The sequence below is a fragment of the Myodes glareolus genome, chromosome 8 (genome assembly GCF_982192425.1).
Source record: "Myodes glareolus chromosome 8, mMyoGla1.1, whole genome shotgun sequence".
Taxonomy (NCBI): domain Eukaryota; kingdom Metazoa; phylum Chordata; class Mammalia; order Rodentia; family Cricetidae; genus Myodes; species Myodes glareolus.
In genome coordinates, this window is record NC_142033.1 from 71,323,106 (window position 1) to 71,345,946 (window position 22,841).

Genomic DNA, 22,841 nt, shown 5'->3' on the forward strand with positions numbered 1-22,841 from the left:
AATTCCCATCAAAATTCCAAAACAATTCTTCACAGACCTTGAAAGCACAATTCTCAATTTTATATGGAAATACAAAACCCCAGGATAGCTAAAATAGTCCTGAACAATAAAAGAACGGCAGGAGGTCTATTAGCCAAGCATGGTGGTGCACACCTTTAATCCTACATATCATCAAGTCTGTCCCCCCCAGAAGACTTGTTCTTTTAAAACTGAATTTATACCTAATCATTGTTTTCAGTCCTGAAGAATGTGAACTGTTGTGTTTGTATATAAAGTATCACAGTGATAATTAGCTTTATTAAATGCTATTTCAGGGGATGGCAAGATGGCTCAATGGATAAAGTGCTTGCCTTAAAACTTGACTTACCTGAGTTTTGTGAAAGGAGAACTGACTCACTTGAATTGTCCTCTGACTTCCACATGTGTTCTCTGCCATACACATATGTATACACACATATATACACAATAATAAATATAATACAAATATTTTTAAAATTAATGTGTTTCAATGTGGCATTATTTTTATGACTTAATGAGGTTTATACTATTTGAGTAAATGAAAAGCTATTTTTTTTCCTCTGGATTCTAAAGCACTGGGCCACCTGGCAGGAAGGATAAAGTCCACCAAAGTCATCTTTCACTTACACATGTAGCCAACAGTACCAACTCTTCCTCGAACCATCTCCCCTTCTGGAACTTCCAGAGCTAGACCAAGATCTGAAATTCGGATGTGTCCTGTGTGTGTTCAAACACAATGTACAGATCATGGGAAGAAGTAATAGCATTTTAGTAACAATAATAACTGGGAGGCAAAGTCCATCTAAAAAGCACTGATGAGAGCTAAAAATATAGCTCAATAGTAAAACATTTGCCTAACATATTAAAGGCTATAGATTCCATCCCCAGTGCTATAAAACACACACACCAAATATGTATAAAAATAGCAATATCTAAAAGTTACATTTAACTTTACACATGTAGTAAGATTTCATATAGCATATTGAGTTTCATTAACAGCAAGAAATTAGATTTATACTTGAAGACGTCCTTTAATAGTAGATAACCACTAGATAAAAACAGAGGTACCATATTTATTGTTTCCTTATAACTACCAGTGGAAGTAATGAAATTAAGACCCTTTACTTAGAGCCCTCAACTATGCAAATGTTTTATGTATAGGAGGGCATTGATGTTTGTTAAATTCCTATGAAAGTAATAAATTACAAAACACATTCTTTTAAGGATACCTTCCATTGGATTTAGACTCATCTTATTAGCACACCTAGTAAACTACTCCATGTCCTACAATATAACATGTCCTCTCCCTGCCTTTTTAAAAAATATTTATTTATTTATTTTATTATGTATACAATATTCTTTCTGCGTGTATGCCTGAAGGCCAGAAGAGGGCACCAGACCTCATTACAGATGGTTGTGAGCCACCATGTGGTTGCTGGGAATTGAACTCAGGACCTTTGGAAGAGCAGGAAATGCTCTTAACCACTGAGCCATCTCTCCAACCCCTCTCCCTGCCTTTTAAAGCAACTTCAAATGCCAATTCTATACAGCAGTGCAGCACATCACAAGCTTAGAGTCGGATGCTGCAGACACAACCTGGGAAAGTTATTTTTTTCCAGCACCTTTCCTCCTCACGGTACATAAGTTAGGTAACAAACAGAAAGCAGTGGCAGAAGCAGACATAAAGCTATGTACTAATAATGCCCCATATTTGCCCTCAGGACTCAGTCACATCAAACTATTCTCAGTAGCAATCATTATGGCTCTAGCTCTGGTCATGTTCTCCTTTTAGCCACTATGAATCAATAGACAGAAGCTCCTTCTTAATATTGCTAACCTAGTTAGTGTAAACACAGCCAGCATCCTAGCAATAGGGTTCATTCTCAGATCCAGAGACATTAAGACCAGAAGCACCCATGATGCTGACAAGGACCTGACAACTAGGGCCAGTCCACATCTACCACCACAGGGTCCCCACACCAGCAATCCCACACCCCTGAGCTGTGACATGTGATATATGACAAGGGAACAGCACTGAGGGAAGCATGTCAAGTTTAGAGAGCTAAGAAATAAAGAAAAATAAATATGGATCACTAGAAAAAAAAAAAACAACAGGAGGGCAAATACTCACTTTGGGTTTATTTTCACCTACTTCAATACATTTATCATTAACAGCTCATATCTCTGCTTGTACAAAAATACAGGTGATGGAAATGCAGCTGTTTGGTTTGTGTTGTTATTGTTGATTTTAAGGATACATCCCAAAGAGTTTCTTTTAGTTATTGTTTCCAGTCTGCATTAACTGGCTATGTTCACATTAGCTTTCAAACACATGTGTCTCTCTGAGAGGCCTACCCTTAAGTATATAAGACTCTCTTTACTTACCATGATCATCAAGTAGGATATTCTCTGGCTTTAGGTCTCTATAAAGAAAGAAACAAAAACTGTTATTCAGAAGTCAGCACTGTAGTTCCTGAGCACTGAGAACAGCCATAAATATCTCGATGGCAAAAAGAGGAAGCTAGGAGAGCAGAAAGGAAAAACCACTCTCTATGAGCAATCCAAGTTGTTACAGGCTTCAGACACAACTACAGGTAGCTCAAGAATTCTACAAAATTTGCTAGGCATAGTAATATATGCCTATAAAAACCAGAAGAATTCATCTTAGCAAGTATCATACCTATATTAAATATAAAATGAACTTTAGATAGTCCTGTCAAGTTGAAGACATTTTAGTGATTCTGTAAGGAGGCCCGGAGTAAGGAAATCAATTAGTCCTTACTGAATATTACTCATTCTGTCTTAATGTTAATATATTTTAAAATGAATTACATTTCATGAAAAATACTTTCAATGGCTTTATACATATGACTCCACATTTGAGGACAGACCATCTTCCCTAGGTACTTCTGTCATCACTAGCGCACAGGAAGAGGATAATCTGAAGCCAGCAGTGTAAGACAATACCCTAGAAATAATGCCATAACAGCAAGATGAGACAGAGGACCAACACAGGAAAATCCCAGAGATCCAAAGCGAGCACCTGCCAGCAGCATGCAGCTGGTCCCTGCTATCTGCTCAGGAGGCTCATAATGGATGTCACTGCTGTCAGGACAGAAGGGCCAGGGAAGGGAGCAGGTAGGGAAACCATGTGGCCTGGCAGGGGCTCCTGACAGGGGCTGTTTGCCAGTGGGCACATATGAATTTATTATCTAGGTACAAGAACAGTGAGCATTTTTGTTTTTCCACACTATTCATCTGGTAATAATAAAAAAGACAACCCTATTAAACATTATTAAAAAGTAACCTATTCTTGGCATGAAATTTTCACAATCTCATTGATTTTTTTTTTTATCCTTTCCAGTCACCTCCCATCTCACATGTCTCAGAGCACCCCACTCAAACCGCTCTGCTCAAATGTGACCTGCCATCACTATGACTCTGGTTATGATGAAAATCTCAGGCCTACCCTGAATCCTGCTGACTCAGACGTACATTTCTGCCTGCTCCTTTGTGATCTACAGCTTCACTAAAGTGTTAGAAGCTAGCCTTCTAACTAGCCCAGCTATATGATCAACTGAAGATACTACTGTCAGCCAATAAACATCTTCTATGACAATCCTTAATTCCACCCCAATGCCCCTCCACAGACCGAAATAGTAATGGCTGAAACAGGAACTCTTCAAAACTGTGAAAGGATGATTAAGTGTCACTATTCACAAGAGACAGCTTCCTTTAGGGTGTGGGAGGAGAAGGACTAAGGCAAGCACTGATGATTTGACCACACCCCAGTGAGTATACAGATAAAACAAATTGGCCTTTTTTGTTTGTTTGTTTGTTTGTTTGCTCAGGGGAAGAGGTCACAAGGATGGGCAGGGGGATAGTGAATAAGATAGGGACATATGATGTGAAATCTCCTATTATAAAAAATAAAATAAAACTACCATTAATCTTTTTAAAAAACCAAAAAACATTGTTGTGGGATATTTGTACACAGTAAGAAGATATATTGCTGTGATTGACATAATAAAGAGCTGAACAGCCAATAGCTAGGCAGGAGAGAATACATGACTTCTGGGCAGAGATAGAGAACTCTGGGAAGTAGAAAGATGGAGACACCAGTGAGACTCGGGCTAAGTCAGACATATGGTACAGAAGAGAAATAACTGAGCCACGTGGCAGAATGTAAATTAAAAAATATGGGTTAAGTTATAAACGCTAGTTAGGAAAAAGACTGAGCTAAAGTCAAGCTTTCACAATTAATAAGAAGTTTCCATGTCATTATTTGCAAGATAGCAGTCCTGATGAGAAAATACTACTACAAAACCTTTATAGTCTCTGCTTCAGTCCTGCCCCAAGAGCTGTAAGTGGTGGACTGTGACTTCAAAGTGTACACCAAATTCTTTCCTTCCCAAGATTACTGGCCAGAGTATTTTATCACGGTGACAGAAAATAAACTATAACAATATTTACATTCTGAACACTCATCAAAAATCTGAAATCTAAATGCTTGACATACTGCGGTCCGTGGTCTAAATAAGGAAATACCCAACCCAAAGTAATAACATTAGCCATCTGTCACTGAATACCCATTGTATGTTATGACTGTGAACTGTATATACTCTGTCTCTAGCCATTTTCACAAAGATTCTCCAGGGTAAGTACAGACAAGGCAATACACTTGAAGTATTGCAAAATTAAGTGGACACATACTAGACACATACTAGGAATCAAGCTATGATATTGAATGTGTGTAGTTAAGTAAACACCCGGGCGTTGGACCACCAAGTGGTGTTTCTCAAATCTTCCCTCATAAGCTTTATTTTTCCAGGCTTCTGATGAAAGTAAATAGTTCTTTTCAAACCATCCCTGAGATTGGGCACAATATATTATAGCAAAGAGGACACTGAACACAACATCAGGATGTGTTACACCTCTGGAGCTGCAAAGGGACAGCTCTGGAGGGAAAGGTATTCTGACTCCCCAGGAAGTCAGGAAATACTGACAGCTAGGGTGTGGTGGTGGGGGGCGGGGGATGGTCTCCAGGCAGGCTGTAGCAATCTTGCTCCTAGAGAGACCCCTTACAGCTGAGCGCTGCTCTGTTCCCTCAAGAGAAGGTCTTAGCTGAGCTATCTGTTTCATTTCTGCTGTGCTCAGCTCTGGCCCAAGATGTTCTGTTTCACTCTGCTAAAAGGGAAGTCCCTGCAAAAAATGTGGCCATCTCCTCTGGCTCTAGAGAAAAGTTGTTATATTTTTTTCTGCTCAGCTCCCCTAAGGGAATGTCTAAGCAAGGGTTGTTTTTTTTTTTATGCTAAGCCCTCCTAAGGGGACATCTCAGCAAAGGTCCTTTGGGTTTTTTTCTGTTCAGACCCCATAAGGAAAAGTCTCAGCAAAAGGTTCTTCTTTTCTGTGCCATAGAAAAAGATCTTCACCCAAAATTCTTTTAAGAAGGAGGAGTCTAGGAAAGTGACTGCCCCTGCCAGGGTGGTGAAGGACAGCCAGCAACTGAACTGGCAGAGGGACATAAATAGGCCTTCTTAGGGGTAGAGTTTTGTGCTCAGGGACTGGTTGTTTTTTACCCTACAAAGGAGATATGATATGCCTTGTTAGTAGTTAGACCATTCCAGATCTCTGAACAAGTTTATTTGATGCATTCTCTTGGCTTTTTTTAGGTTGATTGGTGATGACCTAATCATAATCCTAAAACAGGAAGATAGACTATTTGGCATATTCATGAGTTAAAGATAAATAACCTTGTATTCATTTTTTACAGCTGAAACGGTAGGATCCCTGCTGGCTTGCATACAATATACATGTAATTGAAATTAAGAGTTAACACTCTCAGGAGTATTAACATTCATCATATACCACACCAGCTCACTTAAAGAGTACTTTTCTATCTGAACTCAATTTTCCAACCTGCTACTGAATCTTGACTAATCATGAGATAACATAACTGAAGACAGTCTTCAGAGAGAATACTTTGGACTAGCACTGATAGGGGAGTTCAGCCAATCATATTCTGTTTCCGGGGCGTGCCGCCGTCAGGCAAAAGCCTGCCTATAAACCTTGCAAACGCGCTCTGCTTGCCCTCTTTTCACCTGGCTCCTGTGTCTGGATGGATCGGTTGGATTCTGGTGTAAGCTGTTGTAAGTCTTACTTCTGTTTATTAAAGCTATATATTTTGTATCAAGATAGTCTGGGGACTTTTCTTTACCAATCGCCCTGCAGCTTCATAGCACGGATCACCTGTTTATCACCTGTCACACTTCATATTAGTCCACACTTGTTATCCTGTTTGTCACCCCAGCATGGCCTTGTGTAAGGTTTTCTATTTTTCATTGATGCCTCAGTTGTATGTCATCAGCCTCTCCTGGGGAATGACACTAAACATGGGTAGACAAGGGCCACTAAAAGGGAAGGCTGATCTGCTGCACTCATGTTGTGAACAATGTGCTGGGCACACTTGAGAATGACACTAAGGGAAGAACACTAAAGGAAGCACAAGCACTCTGGATTAACTGAACTTTAGTGTAGTCTCGGAAGGTTTAGACCAAGATTAAAAGGATCTGTACTCCAATCTCAAGACATCAAGGGAATAGATGCTGTTCTGAGACAAATAATAGTTAAGCATAGAGCAAGGCTACTATTATCTCCAAGCAGGACCCAAATTAACCTTAACAAATGCTGGCTTCGATCTGCCTTAGGGAATAGTGACACTGCTGAAGAGAACTCTACATCTCAGTGAGCAGGCTCAGATCACAGGGAGTTTGCCCCTAGTAGCCTAAGCAGCACTGCATAGGTAGCTCCATCCAAAGGGGAAAAAATCACATATAAAATGACACATCACTCAGCAAAATAAGATGTCTGCCCAAACATCGAAATGTGAGCCACACACAGGTGTTGCACCCAATGATTTTTTTAACAACTTTCTTCTTAAATACTTTTAGAACTCTTCTACTTACTATACAATCCTCTTTCCAGGAGTTCATCTGCTTTCTCTTCTGTAGATGTCAATAGATCTTTGCTTTGCTTATGCTTATCACTAGAAAATTACTTTACTGCCTTCTAGACACCAACATTCAAAAGTTGGGGTAAGAGAGGAAAGCAAAGGCAAAGGGCTCATTGCCATGAAGAATTTTTTTAACCTTTTTTAAAAATTGATTTTATTGAGCTCTACATTTTTCTCTGCTCCCCTACCTACCTCTCCCTTCCCCTTTAACCCTCTCCCATGGTCCTGATGTTCCCAATTTACTCAGGAGATCTTGTCTTTTTCTATTTCCCATATAGATTAGATCCATGTATGATGTAGATGGGCTTTCTGTCTATTCAATGTTATTTTCATTGGTTAATAAAGAGACTGCCTTGGCCTTTGGTAGGACAGAAAATTAGGTAGGCAGAATAAACAGAACAGAATGCTGAGAAGAGGGCAATGGGGCAGACGCCATGGAGCCAGCCACCAGGTCAGACATGCTGAATCTTTTCCGGTAATCTGCTACACAGATTATTAGAAATGGATTAATCAAGATGTGAGAGTTAGTCAGTAACTAACTCTCTAGAGATAATGGGCCAGGCAGTGTTTAAATGAATACAAGTTGTGTGTTGTTATTTCCGGGGCTAAGCTAGCCATGTGGGAGCCGGGTGGGATGAAAAGCTGGCCTGCCCACAGCTCCTCACTACACCTGTATGTCTCTCTTAGGGTCTTCTATGTCTCTCTTAGGGTCTTCTTTGTTGTCTTGGTTCTCTGGTGATATGGGAAGTCCTTCTGTATGAGTTGCTTTTTATTGGTTAATGAATAAAAAATCAGCATTGGCTTGTGATAGGGCAGAGTAGAGCTAGGCAGGGAAAACTAAACTGAATGCTGGAAGAAAGAAGGCAGAGTCACAAGATGCCATGTAGTCACCAGAGGGGAAAGATGTGAGCTGTCAGCTGAAACTTTGCCAAGAGACCACAACCCTCATGATAAAATATAAAATAATGGAAATGGGTTAAATTAAGATGTAAGAGCAAGCCAATATGAAGCTGGAGCTAACAGGCCAAGCAGTGATTTAATTAATACAGTTTTTGTGTGGTTATTTTGGGATTGAGCAGCCAGGAACAAACAAGCAGCCTTTTGCAATACTCTGGGATTGTCAATTGTAGGCTAGTTTTCTTTGCTTTATGTCTAAAGCCACTTATGAGTGAGTACACATGATATTTGTCTTTCTGGGTCTGGATTATGTTTTTTAGTTCCATCCATTTGCCTGCAAATTTCAAGATGTCATTATCGTTTTCTGCTGTGTGGCACTCCATTGTGTAAATGTACCACATTTTCTTTATCCATTCTTCGGTTGAGGGGATTTAGGTTGTTTCCAGGTTCTGGCTATGACAAACAATGCTGCTATGAACATAGTTGAGCACATGTCCTTGTGGTATGATTGAGTATCCTTTAGGTATATACCCAAAAGTGGTATTGTTAGGTCTTGAGAAAGGTTGTTCAGAGAAATCGCCATACTGATATTCAAAGGGGTTGTACCAATTTGCACTCCCACCAGCAATGCAAGAGTGTTCTAAGTTATCATCAGTGGTTTTGATCTTGGCCATTCCTACAGGTGTAAGATGGAATCTCAGAGTTGTTTCAATTTGCATTTCTCTGATGACTAAGGATGTTGAACACTTCCTTAAGTGTCTCTCAGTCATTTTAGATTCCTCTATTGAGAGTTCTCTGTTTAGGTCTGTAGTCATTTTTTTTTATTGGATTATTTGTTCTTTTAATGACCAATTTCTTGAGTTCTTTGTATATTTTGGAGATCAGACCTCTGTCTAATGTGGGGTTGGTAAAAACTTTTTTTCCCATTCTGAAGGCTACTGTTTTGTCTTGTTGACCATGTCCTTTGCTTTAGAGAAGCTTTTCAGTTTCAGGAGGTCCCATTTATTAATTGTTTCTCTCAGTGTCTGTGCTGCTAGAGTTATATTTAGGAAGTGGTCTCATGTGCCAATGTGTTCAAGTGTATTTCCCACTTTCTCTTCTATGAGGTTCAGTGTGGTTGGCTTTATGTTGAGGTCTTTGATCCATTTGGACTTGAGTTTTCTGCATGGTGATAGATATGGATCTATTTTCATTCTTCTACATGTTGATAACCAGTTATGCCAGCACCATTTGTTAAATATGCTTTCTTTTTTCCATTGTATAACTTTAGCTTCTTTGTCAAAAATCAGGTGTTCATAGGAGTTCGTACAGCTAGTTCTAGAAGAGCCAAGGTTACACATAGAAACCTTTTAAATATTTATAAGAAACCACCCCTCCCCCAAAAAAGTAAAGATATGACAGCAGCCTGTAATCCCAGAACTCAAGAGGCAGAGACAGGATACCTGTACCTTGGGCAAGATGTTAGCTAGACTACCTGGAACTGGTGAGCTCTGAATTCACCAAGACCTTGCTGCAATAAATAAATAGTGATTAAGAAATACAACCAATGTCAGCTTGGGGCCTCCACATGCATGTGTAAACACATGAACATGTACCTATACATACATGTGTACCCATACACATACACACAAGTTTATACAAGTTTATATTCATGAGCAACTGAGAGAGAAAGTGTGTGTGTGTGTGTGTGTTGGATTTAAGAACCTTTCAAATTTCAGATATTAGGACTAGAGATGTTCAAATCATATTATATAAAGAACTATTTAGTAAGCAGTAGAAAGTCTGAAGTCTGACCTAGATGAATATGGTTCACAGCAGTTTTTTTTTTCTTCTTCTTCAAGACAGGAATTTTTCTGTGTAACAGGCCTGGCTGTCCTGGAACTAGCTCTTGTAGACTAAGCTGGCTTCGAACACACAGATATCCATTTGTCTCTGCTTCCTGAGTGATGGGATTAAAGGCGTGTGCCACCACCAATGGCTAATCATAGCAGTTCTTATAAACATATTTAAAAAGTGTTATTCTTTCCTTAGCCTTACAAGTTTCAGAAAGAATAAAAAATCCAGTCTATTTTTTAAACTACTCATTATAAATTCTAATATGTGTTTTTGTTCAATGTCACTGCCTTGCTCCATCAGCAGGATATGAGCTGGCAGGGGTGGGGGGATGGGGAGTATATCTCTTGCCTTATCTCCCAGAGTATGTCCTAACATGCAGTTCAGGGATACATAGAACCACAGTCATCTATACCGCCTGAAGACCTATTTGACAAACTCACCACTGGAAAACTTGTAAATCCAACTGTACTCTACCCTTGCTTTTCTCCTCCACACAAACTATTACCGCCACCCTCTTCCTTTTCCTTTTGTTTTGCTCTTTGGAGACAGGGTCTCACAGTTTAGACTAGATTTTTCAATCCACAACTCATTCACAAGACAAAGAGATCCAATGAACAGCTAAACACATATTTCCTTAGTAACTTTATAATAGCATTTTCTCTGGATTGCTTAAAACTACAGCATTCCAAATCTCATGGTCTACACCATATTTAATAAAGGATAAGTAAAATATAACACTCCATTGAAACTATCAGTCAAGACTTCGGTTTTCTTCTGTTAGAGAAAGGACCAGAGCCTCTTGAACACATATTCCTCCCTCATTACTCTCTGTGAATGAATGTCATCATATTGGGAAGATAAAATGACAATGTATGCTGTGATAGTCAGCATTTATCGTCAACTTTACAATATCAAGAAAACCTTGGAAGTAGTCCTCTGACCATATCTGCCAGAATTTATCTAGATTTCATTCATTGAAATGGGAAGACCTGCCCACTGTGGTCAGCACAACCTCTGGCCTTTATAAAGTAGAGAAAAACGCAAGCAGCAAGCATGTAATCATTCCTCTTTTCTTCTAACTTCATTTACAGTTCGACTTGTTGTGGAATATTATTTTAACTATGTAAAGACGTGTTACATTTGTTTATGTTGTGGACTATTATTTTAACTATGTGATGTGTTTAACTATTATTTTAACTATAAGATGTATTATATTTATTTATGCTGCATTTGTTTAATGATGTAAAAATGTGTTGGTTTGCCTGCCTAAGGCACTTGATTGCTAATAAAAAGGTGACTGAGTGGTCAATAGCTCAGCACAGGAGGGATAGATGAGGCTGGCAGGCAGAGATAATAAGTAGGAAGAGGAATATAGGCTTGAGAGAAAAGAGAGAATGAAGGAGAAAGAGAGGGAGATGCCCAGGAGCCTATCACCAGGAGGCCAGACAGAGTAGGATATACAGAATGAAAGGTAAAAAGCCCCGAGGAAAAATGTAGATACAGAGAAACAGGTTATGCTATAAGAGCTACAGGGACAAGTATAAGGCTGTGCATTCATAACTAATATAAGTATCTGTCATAATTTGGGAGCTGGTTGGTGCTCCCCCCCCCAAAAAAAAAAACCAATTGCAGAGACTAACTCTCTCAAATTCCAACTTCCCAGCTAAGGATTGTAACATTCCAGAACTGTGAGGTAAAATAAACTTTTTCTTCCTCACGTTGCATTTGCCAGAGCATTTTATCACAATAATGGAGAAAGAAACTAAGACATCCCAACTGCTCTAAAATGCTACATATTCTGCAGGTGAATGGTTGTTGTTATAGTTTGCTCATCACCAGCATGGTTTTGATGTTCACAGCAGACTGTCTTCTGATTACAGGAATACCTGGAAACAAAGAAAACAAAGGGCATAGGTATCATTGGCTCATCTTTGTGAGGTCAAATTTGGTCTGGAAATCTGGTTGAGCAATTCCTCCTTGGTCACCAACATTAACAGATGTGGTCTAAGTCCATGTGGCCGGCCATCTCTGTCTTACAGAAGCGAGTCATAGTGGTTTTTGTTTTTTAAAAAGAAATATAATCAATTCAGTGTGAATTTGGCCTCAAGTCAGACATACAGACAAAACAAGTCAGAATGAAGAAACTTGAAATTTGAGATAAATCCTCTTTCCATCTATTGGTTCTAAACAAAAGTTCCATGGCTATTCAGTAGGAACTGAGAGTGCTTTCAAAACATGATGCTAAGGTATATATTTGAAAATTCTTACTGCATTCCACGCTATCCTAAAGAATTAGTTAGCAAGAATTAAAAATTTAAATGCCCACGAGAAAATGGAGAAGGTAATGATTTATTAGTTATGGTACCAAATATGACAAATAAAAAATTTATAAACTCAACTGGTTCATAATTTTTTGCACTTCAAAAGACACCATTAAGGAAGTGGAAAGCCAAACAAGAGGGAATTGGGAAATGGCTAAGTTTGTAAAATGCTTGTCTTACAATCAAGAGATCCTGAATTTGACCACCAGAACTCAAGTAGAAAGCAGGATGTGGAGCTGGAGAGATGGCTCAGCAGATAAGAGCACTGGCTGTTCCAGAGGACCCGGGTTCAATGCCCAGTACCTATATGGCAGCTTACAACTGTCTGTAACTCCAGTTTCAAGGGGTGTGACACCCTGACACACACATACATGCAGTCAAAACACCAATGCACATAAAATAAATAAACAAATCTAAAAAAAAAAAAGAAAACAGTATGTGGATGCTTATAATCCCCACAATATCAAGATGGGAGACACACAGACAGATCCCTAAAGCTTGGTGGCCAGTCACCCTAGTCTATTTGGAAACCCTGTCTCAAACAGAAGGAAACAGTTAAGAAACAATACCTGAGATTATACTCTGGCTTCCACATACATCCCCACACACCTACACACATAAAGACAAGCACGCTGTGTGTACATACATACACATACACACAAACACACACACACGATGGAGATAAGGGAGAAGAGAGAAAAGGAAAAGGAGAACAATAAAGATAGGGTAAAGAATATTTAAAGAAAAATTCGACTAACACAACATATAGCCCAATTTTAAAATGTGCCAACTATTTAAGAGTTGCCAGTAAAAATTTGAGGTTATAGCATGCACATATCCTTCAGTATGAATGAATCCCAGTACCACCACCACCACACACACCAAAAAAAAAAAAAAGAAGAAGAAGAAAGGAAAAAAGAAAGAAAAGAAAAAAATAGCCAATATTCAGTAACAGATACTGAGAGAAACAGTTTAAAAAAGGAAAAGAGGAAAGATTTCTTTTGCCTTATAGACGCTGGCTTCATTGCTTTCAGGACTTTGATGAGAAAGAACATCATGGTAAGTAGAGTATTATGACAGAGGAGTAGGCAGAAAGCAGAGAACTGAACAGGAAGAGTCCAGGGACAAGATATATCCTTCAACCCTTCAGAAGCATACCTGTAATGACACACTCCATAATAGTAAGCAGCTGGAACGCTGGTAAGAGTGTGAGGTGAAGAACTGAGTTAGACAACCATACCTAATTGTTTTGTAATTTTTGTTTCAATTTTTAAATGAAAGTTGACTTTTTTATTAAAATTTTTAATACAATATTTTCTCATTTTACACAGCTATCCCCATTCCTACTCCCTCCCCTCCTACTACCCCAGCCTTTCCCTCATCCCACACCACTTCCATCCACTCCTCAGAAAGGGTAAGGCTTCCCATAGAGGAATCAACAAAGTCGGACACTTCACTTCAAGGCAAGACCAAGGCCCTCCCCCATATATCTAAGCTGAGCAAGGTATCCCTCCAAAGAAAATGTGCTCCAAGACACAAGTTCAAGAACTAGGGATAAATCCTGGTCTCATTGCCAGTGTCTCCACAGATTGCCCAAGCCTCACAACTGTACACTACAATCAGTAGACCTAGTTTGGTCCTATAGAAGGTCCCCCGCTATCAGTCCAGAGTCAGGGAGCTATCACTAGCTCAGATCAGCTGTTTCAGTAGATAGCAACATCATGGTCTTGACCCCTCTGCTCATATATTGCACCTCTCTCTCTTGAACTTGTTCCAGGTAGCTTGGTCGAGTGCTTTGCTGTAGATGTCTGTATCTGCTTCCATCAGTTGCTGGATAAAAGTTCTATGATGACAATTAAGGTAATCATCAAATTGATTAAAGGGGAAGAACAGTTTAGGCATCCTCTCTACTGCTGCTTAGAGTCTTAGCTGGTGTCATCCTGTGGATTCCTAGTAATTTCCTTAGTACCATGTTTCTCACTAGCCCTTTAATGGCTCCCTCAATCAAAATATCTCTTCTCTCCCTCTCTGTCCTTCTCCCTTCTGAGCATCCTGTTCCCTCATATATTCTCCTCCTCCTTCCCCTTTCCCCCTCCCCATCTCTTTCCAGCCTTCCTCAAGGAACAATACTCTCAATGTTTTCAGGAGATCTTGTATGTTTCCTCTTCCCAAGGGATTTATGTATATCTCTCTTAGGGTTCTCCTTGTTACCTAGTTTCTCTGGGATCTTGGACTAAAGGCTTCTTTGCCTTTGATTTACTTATGAGTGAGTACATACCATGTTTGTCTATCTGAGTCTGGGTCACCTCTCTCAGGATTTTTTTTTCCTAGTTTCATCCTTTTGCATCCAAATTTCAAGATGTCACTGTTTTTTTTATACTACTGAGTAGTACTCCACTATGTAAATGTACCACATTTTCTTTATCCATTCTTCAGTTGACGGGGATCAATGTCACTTCCAGGTTCTGACTATTATTAATAATGCTGCTATTAACACAGTTGAGCAAATTTCCTTGTGGTATGAGTGTGCATCCATTGGGTATATGCCCAAGAGTGATATTGCTAGGTCTTGAGGTAGATTGATTCCCAATTTTCTGAGAAACTGCCACACTGATTTCCAAAGTAGCTGTATAAGTTTGCATTCCATAAGCAATGGAGGAGTGTTCCCTTTACTCTGCATCCTCTCCAGCATAAGTTATCATTGGTGCCTTTTATCTTAGCCATTCTGACTGGTGTACGATCACAGAGTATCACAGAGTCGTTTTGATTTGCATTTCCCTGAGGGCTAATTTCTCTGATGTTGAGCAATTCCTTAAGTGTCTTTTGGCCATTTGCAATTCTTCTGTTAAGAATTCTCTGTTTAGATCTGTACCCCATTTTTTGATTCGAATATTTGATAATTTGATGTCTAATTTCTTGATTTCTTTATATATTTTGGAGAGCAGTCCTCTGTCGGATGTGGGGTTAGTGAAGATTTTTTTCCCATTCTGTAGGCTGCCGTTTTTGTCATAGTGACTGTGTCCTTTGTTTTATAGAAACTTCTTAGTTTCAGAGCTGATAAACACGTTCAGTAATGTGGCAGGATACAAAAATCAACTAAAAAAAAGTCAGTAGGCCTCCTATATACAAATGATAAAGGGGTTGAGAAAGAAATCAGAGAAACATCACCATTTACAATAGCCACAAATAACATAAAATATCTTGGGGTAACACTAACCAAAGAAGTGAAAGACCTGTATGACAAGAACTTTAAGCCTTTGAAGAAAGAAATTGAAGAAGATATCAAAAAATGCAAAGATCTCCCATGTTCTTGGATAGGTAGGATCAACACAGTAAAAATGGCAACCCTACCAAAAGCAATCTATAAATTCAATGCAATCCCCATCAAAATCCCAGCACAATTCTTGATAGACCTTGAAAAAATATACTCAAATTCTTATAGAAAAACAATAAACCCAGGATAGCCAAAACAATAAAGGAACTTCTGGAAGCATCACAGCTCTATTATAGAATTACAATAATGAAAACAGCTTGGTGGACCAATGGAATAGAATCGAGAACCCTAATATTAATCCACACACCTATGAACACCTGATTTTTTTGACAAAGAAGCTAAAATTATACAATGAAAAAAAAAGAAAACATCTTCAATAAATGGTACTGACATAACTGGATGTCAACATGAAGAAGAATGCAAATAGATCCATATCTATCACCATGCACAAAACTCAAGTTCAAATGAATTAACCACACTGAACCTGATAGAAGAGAAAGTAGGAAATAGTCTTGAACGCCTGGGCACAAGAGACCACTTCCTAAATATAACACCAGTAGCACAGACATTGAGAGCAACAATTAATAAATGAGACATCCTGAAAGTTTATTTCTTAAATCAAGAAATGTTTTTGCAGCTTGGTGGTGGTAGCACATGCCTTTAATCTCACACTTGGGAGGCAGAGGAAAGTAAATCTCTGTCTCTGTGAATACAAGGCCAGCCTGGTCTACAGAGCAAGTTACAAGACAGCCAGGGTTGCACAGAGAAACCCTGTCTCAAAAAAGAGAAAGAAGAAAAAAAGGAAAGAAAGAGGGAGGGAGGGAGGGAGGGAGGGAGGGAGGGAGGGAGGGAGGGAGGGAGGGAGGAAGGAAAAATACAGAATACATTTCTCTTCTATCAAAACTCTCCCAACACATATATTGACTTTGTTCACTTGGGTTTTTTTTTTGTCAAACATTTTAAATAAATAGTATGCTATAAGGCAGAGGTATCTGAGGTATTAAACCAACCATGACAGCTCAAAGATCACACAAGCAAGTTTTTATTGCCAGGATCCTGTTTTTCACTTGTGTGCCTGGGTAGTTCATTGCTTGTACCTATGGAGTATTACAACAGTCTCACTACCTGACAGCACTCCTGAACCATCCTGAACCAGGTACCTTTGATGACTTCTTGTTTTGGAAATTCTATCTGAACAAGCAAAAGAGGGCTCTGGAAAGAGGAAAAAGAAAAAGATGGAGTATTCCTGTAAAACGTGAGCGAAAAGGCTCTGACACTATGGGTTCTCCTAATATCCTCACCTTTCATCTACATAAATAAGATAAAAATCAACAGACATAGCATAGGACCTAGAAGGCCCTCAATTACTTCTGTCTGTTTCCTTCCAAACACATGGGTTTCAGTGAACTGTTACATTGGCTCCAAGAGGATGCTCACAGAAGTCCTTCCATCCTGGTGAGGATACCCTTTTCCTCCCACTACTCAGCCTTATTAAAAGCAGGCCTGCTAAATAGATTCTCAGGAGATGACCCCAGGCAAATTCATGGAAAGAACAAGGCTCACCTTGGCAAGACTCAAGCATGTCACAATACCTGCTTGAATCAAAACATCCTAGCACTATGCCACCTCACTTAGGTTCTCAATTCTGGCTGCAAAGAATAAATTGAAGCCCTGCCTTGTTACTCACACAGTTCATTTTTGCTGATTTTCAGAATGCTGAAAATTCAAAAATTTTAACCCATATTGTCTCTCTAGTTCATGGTTTTAATAAAGTCCATTTCTAGTGGTGCTAAACACCTTTAATCCTAGCAGAGGTGGAGACAGGAAGAGCTCTATGAATTTGAAGTCAGCCTGGTCTACATAACAAGTTCCATGGCAATCAAGGTTACATAGTAAGATTCTATCTCAAATAAAACAAAACCTCCTCTCTGGCATGTGGCTTAGTAAGAATTACTAAGTGTCAATCTATGAAAACAGAAAAAAGACATTAAAAATAAACCAACACCTTTTCCTTGAGGTATGCCAATGTTTAAACAGAAGAGAGGGCCACGTTTAGAAGCTCAAAGTCATTTGTTCACAAAACACTCAGGGCACCACTGAAGGTAAGCACTGTGGATACAAAGGGAGGGAGACACATACCAGTTCTCATGGAAAGCCCCAATCATACCTTCTCTATGGTGCTACCTGAAATCCAAGTAGCCACTGGATTAAGAAAATGAAGACTTCTCCAGACAACCCAAGAATTCACCATGAGGTTGAAGGCAAGCAGGTAGATCTTAGTTGAAATCCCTTTTTACTCTAGGAGTAATCAGAATCAAATCAGTGTGACCTGAGTCTACCTCTAAATAACAGCAAAAAAGTTAAGTTCAATTAGGATGTGGCACCTTTGCCTCTAAGGAATCATGGTCAGAGAAGTAATCTTCCCCTTTCTCAGTAACTGAAGGTAAGGCTATATCAGTGGTGTCTGGTCTATGGGAGACAATAGAAAAAAAAACCTGAAGGTCAATTATTGTAGCATGAACAAGATCAGGGACTCTTGAGAAACTCACAGTCTGATGTGACCAACTCTGGGGGAGAGTTGCCCCCCTGAGCACTATAGAGATGCTGGAGGGACAGCACTCATACTGCTAGGGAGAGGATGTGGTGGTTTGAACAAGAATTAGCCCTATAGATAGACTCAAATATTTGAATGTTTAGTCACCAGAGAGTGGAACTTTTTGAAAGAAGGATTAGAAGTTATGGCCTTGTTGGAGGAAGTATGTCATAGGGTGGGCTTTGTGGTTTCAAAAGCCCATGTCAGGCCTAGTCTCTCTGCCTACAGATCAGACTGTAGCTCTCAGTTACTGTTCCAGCTCCAGTCTGGAGCGCCATGCTCCCCACTATGATGATAATGGACTAAACCTCTGAAACTGTAAACAAGCCCCCGGTTAGGTGCTTTTCTTTATAAGAGTTACCTTGAGCATTATGTCTATTCACAGCAATAGAACAGTGACTAAGACAGGGACATTACTGGAATAACTCAGGAAAAATAAGCATTAGTCCTCTTATCGATGGGAAGGCATCCACAGAAGGGCTTACTGCCAAGACTAGAGTTATAAAGACTTCTTAGATGTTCTGGAAACCACAAATACACTTGTATAACAAGGGCTGAGGAGATTGATGTGGGCCATCAGGAAACAAGGATGGAGAAGTTAGTAAGATGCTAAGTACTTAAGTATCTGAACATCTGGTGAACAAGGGTCCCATACCAGAGGAAGATGAAATGGGGTCAGATCTACATTTAAACATGTCTTATCAGGATCTTCTGGAAAATGCACTGGGTCAACATAGGCAGTATGGAAATCTATTCAAGTCTCTGTCAGTTTGCTGACAAGAAAAAGACATGGACTAAGCTGCTTACCATGGAAAATAGAAACTGATGGAGAAAATCTAAAGTAAAGCGATGACCAACTGAATGAAGATGAGAGCAAGAGCTACATAGATCCCTCTGGAATTTTATAGTTTAAAAAAGGCACAAGACTAGGAATTCTCATTAGGAGGCTGGAGAAATGGCTCAGTGGATAAACATACTTGTTGTGCATGCGTGCTTGAGTTTGAGTACCCAGAACCCATGTAAAGTCAGGTGATGTAGCATCTATAATCCTGGTGAGATGAGAAGCCGAGACAAGAGAATTCCCAGAAACTCACAGGCCAGCTATCACAGCAAGTCCCTATTTCAAACAAACTGAAAGGTGAAAACTGACACACAGAGATGTCCTTGTCCTTGTCAAATGTGCTTCTGCAAACATGCACACATGCATAAACATATGCACAAAAACAGTTTTTTAAATATTTATTTATTTATTATGTATACAGTATTCTGTCTATGTGTATGCCTGAAGAGGGCACCAGGTCTCATTACAGATGGTTGTGAGCCACCATGTGGTTGCTGGGAATTGAACTCAGGACCTTTGGAAGAGCAGGCAATGCTCTTAACCACTGAGCCATCTCTCCAGCCCCGCACAAAAACATTTTTTAAAGGGAAAGAAACTCTTCTTATGGATTGATTGGCAAGTAAATCTCTGGAAGAGAAAATAAAAGTCTCCAGGGAGAGTGATCAATATGAGATTCATTTTATAACAACTCCAGTATCTAAGAGAGATGAACTGTTTTCAAATTTTAAATATACTGATTATACTAAGCTACTTCTAACTACAAAGCTTAATTTGGTTTTCTTAATGAATTCTAAGATGAAAAGAAAACGTTTTTTTCCTGAGACAGGGATTTTCTGTGCAGACTCGGCTATCCTGGAACTCACTCACTAGACCAAGCTGGCCTTGAATTCACAAAGATCCACCTGCCTCTGCCTCCAGAGTGCTGTGATCAAAGGCATGTACCACCACCACCTGGCAGGAAAACATTTTTAATATACTTAATCATGTTGTTTTCTTGGAATATTATGAATATTATGAGTTGTCAAATATCTCAGAATTCTAGAAACAGGCTTTCTCATGCTTACACAAATAGCACTGGCTATCTGATCAGCTTAAGAAAAAAGGTTCTGCTTCAAAAGGACAATTTCTTAGAAGCATAAAGATAAACTAAGAAGGAAACCAAGGTATACTTCTGACTGGCTGTGTCCTACAGTTTAAGCGAGAACCTCAACCCCTCAGAATGCCACCCAAAGCCTCCCTGTTTTCCCTTTTCCATCCCATGACAGGCAGTGTAAGTCAGAGGAAGCTCCCAGTGGAAGGTTTCAACACTCACAGGCTCTGTCAAGTCACACAATTCTTACCTGTATACAATTCTTTCCCTCTGTAAATCTTCCAAGCCACAGCACAGCTCTGCAGCATAGAACACAGCTCTCGGCTCCTCAAAGCCAGGATTGCCCAGGTTGTAAATGTGGTACTTCAAATCCCCTCCATTCATAATGGTTAGCACCAAACACAAGGCATCCTTGGTTTCATAAGTGTAGGCTAAACTAACCTAAAGACAACAGCATCATAAAAAAAAAGGTACACACACACACACACAAAAAATCTGCTTGTTCACTCTTAACTTACTGTATTTGCTAACAATAATCTGAATTATCTGTAAAATTTGTAATTAGAACACCCAAACACTATGTGCTTCAGAGAACTACACACTACACACCATGTCTCTGGGCCTTTATTTAACAAATAGCTCAGTGCAACTCTTCATGGAAAGTGACTTCTTCACACTATGATCTGACTGTGTGACACTAAGAACTTCTGGAGCACCTGCATTCAACAGTTCTGGCAAGATCTTGTTGCTCCACACTCCTCCAACATTTGGTGATGCTGATCTTTTTGGTCCAAGCCAGGATGGTCAGGGTATAATGGCTGCTGATTGTGTCATTTTGTTGTTTTGTGATGCTGAACCATATCCCAAATCCTTAATTTTGGAAGACTAGTTCTACTATGTAACCTAGGTTGGTCTCTGACTCATTATATAGCCAAGGCTAGCCTTGAACTGTAATTCTGGTTTTAACTTGCAATGAATATTCCCCATACTTTTTCATTAATTTATTAGTCAGTCACAGCCTTTTTTGTGAAATGCCTTTATGCTTTTTGTTTTGTTTAGCTTTTTGAAGAAATGAGATTTGCCCAGGCTGGCATTGAGCTCCTTGGAGCAAGTGATCCATCCTCCTGCCTCGGTTTTCTGACTAGTTAGGACTATAGGTGCACCTGGTCAAAAATAATATTTCTTTTCCTCTTTGTTGTCTTCCTATTGGTTGGACCTAGTGCCTCATATCTGCTAGGCTGATACTTTCCCACAGAGCTACATTTCCAGACCCTGGTAAGTTTTTCTTCACCTTTCTATTGTCTTGTATGACATTCCAAACACAAATGTACACATGCACACATGAACTCACCCTGTTGGGGTTTGGGTTGTGATTATACTTAACTCATTTAATCCCTAGATCAACTGAGAGGAGCTAGTATCTTCATAACATTGAATTACCCAGTCTAGGATCATGGTCCCTCTCTGTTAAGGCATTCTTTAATTTCTTATAATAAAATCTTACAGTTCTAACCGTAGAAGTCATACATATTTTATAGGACTTTTGCCTAGACTGTGATGACTCTTGGTGCTATTGTAAATGTTATTAATATGCTTTTCATTTACAGGCTGAGGAGAAGGTTTAATGGATAAGAGTGCTGGCTGTGTTGACATGAGGACCTATGTTTTGACCCCAGTTTAAAAAGAAAAAAAAAAGTTGGGCATGGCTATGAATACCTGTAATCCTAGTCCTGGGGTAGAGGGGAGAAAGAAGGATTGATGAGGCTTGCTGGCCAGCTAGCCTAGCTAAAAAAAAAACAAAAAACAAAAAACAAACAAAAAAAAACAATAAACAAATCAGCAAATTCCAGGTTCAGTCAGAGATTCTGTCTCAAGAAAATAAAGTGAAGGGGGCTGGAAATATGGCTCAGAGGTTAAGGGCACTGGCTGTACTTACAAAGGTCCTGAGTTCAATTCCCAGCAACCACATGGTGGCTGACAACCACCTGTAATAAGATCTGGTGCCCTCTTCTGGCCTGCAGGGACATATGTAGGCAGACCACTGTATACTTAATAAATAAATAAATCTTTAAAAAAAAAAAGAAAGAAAGAAAGAAAAGAAGGTGAAGGGTAACAGAGTAGGATACTCGACATCCTCCTCTGGCCTCTGAGTGTACATAGGAGACAGAAGCTGGTGGTGCACACCTTTAATCCTAGCACCAGGAAGGCAAAGGCAGGTGGATCTCCTTGAGTCCGAGGTCAGTCTTGTCTACAGAGTGAGTTCCAGGATAGGCTCTAAGGCTACACAGAGAAATCTTGTCTCAAAAAAGCAAAAACAAAGAAAAAAAGAAAATATATAGGTGTGTATTTGTTACATACTAACATGTACAGACAGATATACAGACACATGCACACACGCATACCTCCTAACTGTGGCTGATTCACTTCTAGTCATTTAGTTAAATTCTAGGTTGGCTATCTACAAAGTCTGGGAGTATCTCCACATACAATTACATTGTTCAAAAATACAATCTTTTACTCCTTTACTTCTTTCTCTAGCTCTAATTCTAATCTTAATTTAACCCTAATTCCTTTCCTTTATTTTGTTGCACTGGCTAGAATTTCCAATATAATGTTAAGTAGAGATAGTGAGAATGGGTGTCTAGACATGAGGGTGGGCATTCCAATAGCATAACATGGTAAATGATGTGTCTTAGAAAGTAAAATTAGCTTGCTTAGAGCTAGCTAAGTTGTAAGCTTAGCTTAGGTTGTAAACTTAAGATAGCTGAGTCATTATTCCCGTCTAGCTTAGAAGTTCTTAATCATAAATGGGACCTGGATTGTAATAAAAGGCTTTCTGTGCAATTATTAAACTGACTATATGGTTTTTCCCTTTATTCTAGTCATGTAATAAATTATATTGATTTTCATTTATAATAAAACGAATAAATCCAACTTGGTCAACATTTTTTATTAAATG

The 22,841-nt window shown here is 39.3% G+C and overlaps 1 protein-coding gene across 7 annotated transcripts in view; it reads right to left on the minus strand.

Annotated features, from left to right (window-relative positions):
- Grk4 (G protein-coupled receptor kinase 4) overlaps positions 1-22,841 on the minus strand; it is a 79,607-nt gene that overhangs the window by 23,069 nt on the left and 33,697 nt on the right. For 5 of the 7 annotated variants that reach the window (XM_085692020.2, XM_048414799.3, XM_048414803.3 and 2 more), the window contains 3 exons: positions 20,133-20,323; positions 2,404-2,441; positions 646-735 (listed from right to left, as the gene is read on the minus strand). In XM_085692020.2, the coding sequence (XP_085548146.1) occupies positions 646-735; positions 2,404-2,441; positions 20,133-20,323 (319 nt within the window). The remainder of the gene's footprint in view (positions 1-645; positions 736-2,403; positions 2,442-20,132; positions 20,324-22,841) is intronic. The other 2 variants (XM_085692019.2, XM_048414801.3) reach the window with 1 other exon arrangement.